Source organism: Falco punctatus (genome assembly GCF_963210335.1).
Source record: "Falco punctatus genome assembly, chromosome: 3".
Taxonomy (NCBI): Eukaryota; Metazoa; Chordata; class Aves; order Falconiformes; family Falconidae; genus Falco; species Falco punctatus.
In genome coordinates, this window is record NC_137582.1 from 118,176,838 (window position 1) to 118,182,888 (window position 6,051).

General features: G+C 65.4%; 1 protein-coding gene across 2 annotated transcripts; it reads right to left on the reverse strand.

Moving 5' to 3' along the window:
• Nucleotides 1–472: 472 nt before the first annotated feature.
• On the reverse strand, nucleotides 473–5,758 carry LOC308060728 (UPF0500 protein C1orf216 homolog; the record flags this gene model as incomplete). Of its 2 annotated transcripts, none has more annotated exons than XM_080379811.1 (3): nucleotides 473–2,983; nucleotides 4,401–5,086; nucleotides 5,156–5,758. In XM_080379811.1, the coding sequence occupies 3 exons, from the start codon at nucleotides 5,756–5,758 to the stop codon at nucleotides 2,146–2,148; spliced, it is 2,127 nt and encodes a 708-aa protein (XP_080235937.1). In that variant the 3' UTR covers nucleotides 473–2,145. The 2 variants fall into 2 exon arrangements, with proteins under 2 accessions (XP_080235937.1, XP_080235938.1); XM_080379812.1 differs by having other exon boundaries at nucleotides 5,197–5,427.
• Nucleotides 5,759–6,051: the final 293 nt, after the last annotated feature.

Genomic DNA, 6,051 nt, shown 5'->3' on the forward strand with positions numbered 1-6,051 from the left:
CTGCAAGGCCTGAGGCAAAGTCACCTTTGGGTCAATACTCAGGTGTTTTTATCTGCCAGCCCCATCTGCCCGGAGCTGCCCCCCCATCCCTCCCGATTAGCCGGGGCCGCAGGGCAGGGTGCTGGGCTGCCCGGGCAATCCGGTCCCTCCGCTTCCAGCCACGCTCTGCCAGGGCAGGGGGTAAATCCTGCACCCCCGCTGTGCCTCAGCACCAGCTCCACGGCCACAGGGAGGGCAACGTGCTGGAGATTATAAAAAGCGAAAAGGCTTTTAAACCCAGCGTGAATTAACTGCCGGTGCTGGCCCGGCGCATCAGCAGCCCACGCGTGCCCGGGGATGCAGCAGTGGCAGGAGGGTGCCAAGACCCCTGCCCTCGCCCTGTTGCCCACCCACGCTCCAGCACCCTGCGGCGAGCACTGCCAGTGCCCGGCGAGCTTGGGAAGGGAAATAAAGGAACAAATCCACCCGGGGCTCAGCTCTTTCACCTCCGAGGCTTTTATTGAGGTGCGCAACATGCCCACGATCACGCGACGGGGATACAACACAGGCAGCAGGCGCTGGACACGAGCGAGGAGGGCGGCAAGGCAGCCCCAGCCTTGCAGGGATGCTGCTGGACTCCCCCGGCCCCCGGCACGGGTTGCTTTGAGCCGTGTACTCTTCCCCACCAAACGTCCTTTCCAGAAACAGAGTTTTGCCCATCTCCTCACTTTAGCTACCGGCGGCAGCAGCCCCAGGCGGGAGCAGAGCCCAGTGCCGGACAGGAGGATGCTCGGGCAGACCCTGGCCCCACGGGTCACTGGCTGGCTCGGCCGTGGTCAGTTGTGGTGGTGCAGGAGCATCTCGCGGTCGGTGGAAGCTGGGACCTGCCCAGGCTCCAGGCTGTGCCATCCCACCATCCCGCCGCTGCGCCCCGGCAGCAGAGCGGGGTCCTGGCAGAGTCATGGTCACCGCTCAGCTCCGCTCCTCCGACGCAGGATGCAGTTTGGCTGGGGGGACGTGGCAGCCTGGAAATCTCTCGCCACCCTCCCTTTGCAGACAAGAAACAAAATTAGTGCCTGGCTTTGCACAACAATTCCAGGTCCCCTCCTGGCTGAGCACTCCCCGTGCAGCCAAACCGCCCCCGCCGCTGCTCCTTCCACATCAGCAACTTAAATAGCACACGTCATACTAACACTTAGTAAAATACAGCAAACACACACAGCATCTCCTTTTTAATCTCTATTTAAGAAGCCTGTGCTTTGTACTCCGTATGCAGTCCTCACTGGGTAAAATGCAGATTAGAAAAAAAATATTTTCTTTGCTTTCCAATGATAAATTAATATAGACAGCAGCAGCACAAGTTTGCAAGCAGCTTCCTGATCATGCACCATGTTAAAGCATCTCCCACGACAGACAGATGTGCACACTGGCTGTGCGGAAAAACCTAAATTAACTTCTGTAATACTAAATCGAAAAAACACATATTGGCTTTCAACCAGTTGACACTTACAGTTATTTTTTAGCATTCTGAGGTGACTTTTCAGAATGATTTTTTTCCTCCCTCTCTCTCTCTCCATCTCCCTTGCATGAGTTTAGATCTTATCTGCAAAGCTTTTACACATGCCTCGGTGCACTGGGGTACGTCAGGCTCAGGACACCTTGCTCGCACCGGCAGCACGAGCCACGTTTAACGGCGGCCGGGCTGGCTCGGTACCGGCACAGCGGTGCAGGTGCGATGCGGGGCACAAAGCGAGTTTGTGCCTGTGCCCGAGCCTGTGCTGAAGGGCTTTGCCCAGGTACATTTAAAAGCTTCGCTGCCCCGAGACCCTCCTGGTCTCATGCGTGGCTCAGCCAGGCTCGTACAAAGGATCATAAATTAGATTTAAAAGCTGAGCCTTGTCACCCTGGGCTCGGCAAACCCCAAGGTCCTGAGGTTTACCCAGCCCAATGCCGCATGGTCCCCAGACCGGCAGGACACGGTGCAGAAGAAAATTAATTCCCATGCAGAGGGAAAATGGAGATGAATGCTTCGGGGACTCTCGGCTACGTTGGAGAGAGATGGGAAGGACAGCGGGCACCCAGGCGCCCAGCAGGCGCTGTGCACCGGCACGTGGCACGGAGAGGCCACCAGCCAGCCCCGCGCCGGCCGGGGGGCGAGGGCTGGGCTCAGGGGCTGGGGGCAGCCGCCGCGGTGGGGCACGCCGGGCCCTGCTGCATGCAGCGGATCAGCTCCTTGCGGTTATCCAGGATGGTGTCGAAACTCTCCTGCAACCGGTTCTGCTGGTCCACGACTTTCTGTTGGAGGCCGTGGATCCAGCGCAGCAGGGCCAGGCGCCGGTACATCACCAGCTGGATGTGGTGCTTCTCCTTCTCCTGCTCCTTGAAGCGCTCCTTGTCCTGGAGGTGCTGCACGGCCTCCGCCAGCGCCGGGAAGAGGGTCCCTGGCTCAGGCTCGGCCACCCCTGGATGTGGTGGGCTCCCAGGGATGGGGGCAGAGGTTGGGGTGTCCCAGGCGTTCCCACAGGTGCTGTCAGGGCTGTCGATGCTGAGGGAGCTGCTGGCATAGCCGTTGTCCTCCGCAGGGGAGCTCGGGGGCTTGCCGCATCCCCTGGCTGCCTTCTCGGCAGCAGCGTTTTGGTCCCCCGCCCCACCGACCTCGGCTCCCTCGGGGGGGCTGCGGACCCCCGGCTCGGGGAGATGGGGCCGCGCGGCGCCCAGGCTCGGGGCGGCATCCCTAAGCCGGCCCTGGACCATCTGTCTCTGCATTAATAACAGCAGATTATCGGATGGATTTGTCGTGTTTTCGCTCCGGCTGGAGCCCTCCTCCGGCGGGGACCCCGGCGCTGGCTGGCTCCAGTTCTCATTGCTGTCACACACCTCTCCCACGAAGTTGGAGTTGGAATCCTGCCCGTGCCCGGCCCCTGGGATGGCCGTGCCCAGCACCGGGCCCCCCCGGAACGGGGCGTTTGGTGGGCAGACGGCGAACATCTTGCCGTTCTCCTGCCTGCAAGAGAGACACGGAACCATAAGGCGTCTGTGGGGCACCCGGGCTGGCACGACCAGGGCTCCGACCAGCTGCAGCGGGATAAAATATTCCCAAACTTGATTTGCTTCTCTTTAGAGCTACCGAACCCAAGTCACGGGCTCATCCTTTCCCGGCATTCAGCTGCTGCTCTCAGCGTGTCCCCAGGCAACATCACCCAGGGGCAACTTCTCACCTGCTGCAGAAGCTGAGGGCAGCCCCCCCCTCCAGCCCAAACCTCCCCAGCTCATGTGGCCGCCCCTCGGTGAGCACCGGGGGCCATGCCGGGTGCAGGTGCCCACCCGCACGCTCGGTGCTTGGGGCAGGTGCGAGGTATTCAGGGCTGGGGAAGGTTTGCTTGGAAGGAGCTGGTTTTCCGACAGCAAGAAAATGTATTTAAGCAGGTGAGACGGCCTGGACTCCTCCGCACACACCCTGCTGCGGGCCCTGGGTCTGCTCTCCACCAGCGGCCAAACCAGTAACCCCGCTGGGCTGCTGCCTGCCCTGCAGGACTGGGAGCAGATGGGACCAGTGATGGGAAGGGTAACCCCACGCTCCCTGCCCATCTCTGAGCCCCCTCCCAGCGAGGACACGCTGACAGGGCTCACACGAAGCAAAGCCCAGGGAGCATCCCGGCCGCATCCCGGGAAGAGGCAGGAGGGGCGCGGGACACGGGCTGCAGCTGGCAAGGGCTGGGAAAGTGCACAAGCGGGGCTGGGGGGGGGAACAGCCCTGGTCCCATCCCCCCGCTGCAGACCCCACAGTGCTGTGCTGATGGCCAGGGCAGGAGGGCTCAGACACGGAGGTGCTGCTTGCAGCGGTGAGGATGAGGATGGCGCATGGAGAGGAGGGCGAGAAGCCGGTGCACAGCCGGGGGGTCCCGCAGGCCTGTGCCCCAGCAGCCCCCCCGCAACCCACCATGCAGCCCCTTGTGGGGCTGGGTGCATGGACCCAGCACCAGCCCCACTATCACCCGCCCCACACACCCCCCGCACACGCGTGGGGTCGTGCTGGGGGGGGAGCGCAGACCCGGGGGGGGGGCACCCTCAGCCCCACACATTGCCTGGTGGGGGGTGGGGGGCGGCAGGGCCCCATGCCCGCACTGCGCCGGGAAACATAACGGGGAGCAGGGGGGGGCTGCGACCCCCGGGCCTGCCCGCCCCCTCGGCAGCCAGCAGCTCCGATGTGCCGCGATGGGCGCCCCCCCCCCCCCCCGAACCCCCCGGCAGCGAGCCCTTCCCGGTCCTGGCCCACCCGCCCCCGGCAGCGCGCCCCCCATCCCCCCCGCCCCCCGGCAGCGCGCCCCCCCTCTCCCCCGCCCCCGGCAGCGCGCCCCCCATCTCCCCCGCCCCTGGCAGCGCGCCCCCCATCCCCCCCGCCCCCGGCAGCGCGCACTCACCGCCCGCCCGGCCCCGCCGCCGCCGCGGGTGGGAGCGGAAGCGGCCCCGCGTGGGGAGGCGCCACGGCCGCACTTCCGACGGCGCCGCCGCCCCGCGCTGCCCGGCCGGGGGGGCTGGCCCGGGCCCAGCGGCGCGCACACACGATCCCCCCCCGGGTGTCACGGTGCGTGGGCTGCGGGGGGGCCGTGGGGCCCGTGCATCCCGCCGCGGGCAGCCCGGCTGGGTGTCGGGCACGGTGACCCCCCCCCGCGCTGCCCGTCGGTCCCGTGGGGCTCAGCAGGTCCCCGTGAGGACGAGGGGGCTGGGGGCGGGGGGGCACGTCCTCAAAGGGGCCTTTCACCCCCCCGCAGCCGGGCGCTGGGAAAGGAAGCGCCTCAGCGACATCAAACGTGTCCCCCAGCGCCAGCCCGGCGCGGGGCGTCACATGCGGCACCACGAGTGTTTCGGGGGATAAAAGAGGCTTTGTGGGGTCGGGGGTGGGGGTGCTGGGGGGCTGGCAGCCGGGGCGGGGGCAGCCGGGGTGCCGCAGAGCCCCTGTCACCCACGGAGGTGCCTGGAGTGGGAGTGGTCCCATCCCTGGGTCCAGCCGGTGTGGCCTTGGCAGCATCCCAGGGTGGCTCTGGGACAAAGGTGGCACAAGCCCAGTGTCAGCCCAAGGAGCCGCAGCCCCCCGAGGGCTCAGCACCTCCCGCAGCCCCCCAAGAGCTCAGCACCTCCCAGCCCAAGGAGCCGCAGCCCCCCAAGAGCTCAGCACCTCCCAGCTCAAGGAGCCGAAGCCCCCCAAGGGCTCAGCACCTCCCAGCCCCCCTGCGAGGGGGAGGACAGAGGGGATGAAGGTGCTTTCAGGGTGGACAAAGACCCTCTCTGAAGCTCTGGAGTGTCGGAGGTGGGACATAGGGGAGAAACACTGAGAGCAGCTGTTCCCCGGGGACTTCACGAGGGTTGGGAGCAGTGGAATGATGCTAGGAGGTGATAAATAAATTCTTTTCACTCCCCATCTGCCTGCCAGGACCCCAGGGCAGCCTCTCCCGCTCCGACAGCCTCGGATACCTCTCTCATGGAGGAATCGGTGGGGCAGGACCCAGAGGCATAACTGGGGCGCTGGGCTGCAGCACTCCTCCTCGGAAAGCCAGAGACAAAAGAAACAAAACTTTCCCGTCACACAAGAAAGGCAGAAACCGGCTCGGAGGTGCCTGTGGATGGGCAGGAAAGGGAAAAGTTTGGGCAAAGAGAGGGCTGGGCTGCTCCGGGCTGGGCTGTGCGTCGCTCCGGTGTGGGCCTGAGCTGGAGCAGCAGCATCCGTGCCATGCTTCACCCGCTCAGCATTCCCGGCAGCTGTGCGGCGCGGCGGGGCCATGGGCAGAAGATGGCAAGTTGGACCGAAGTGTGGCTGGTGGGGCAGGAGCGAGCTTTGCTCCCCCTGGGCGCCACACGTCCCCACCCCGTGGGGCTGGTGGGTGCAGATGTGCCAGAGCCCGTCACAAACCTGCTGCGCTGGCTCCAGCTTACTGGTGAGGACATCCACCACATTCGGGGGGGTTCCCCCCAAAAACGCCAGCTGTGCCAGGTGCGCCAAGGGAGCCGGGAGCGGTGCTTGCAAGGCTGGTCTCGCTGGGGTTGGGTTTTGCACCGGTGCAGCTTGGGTCCAGC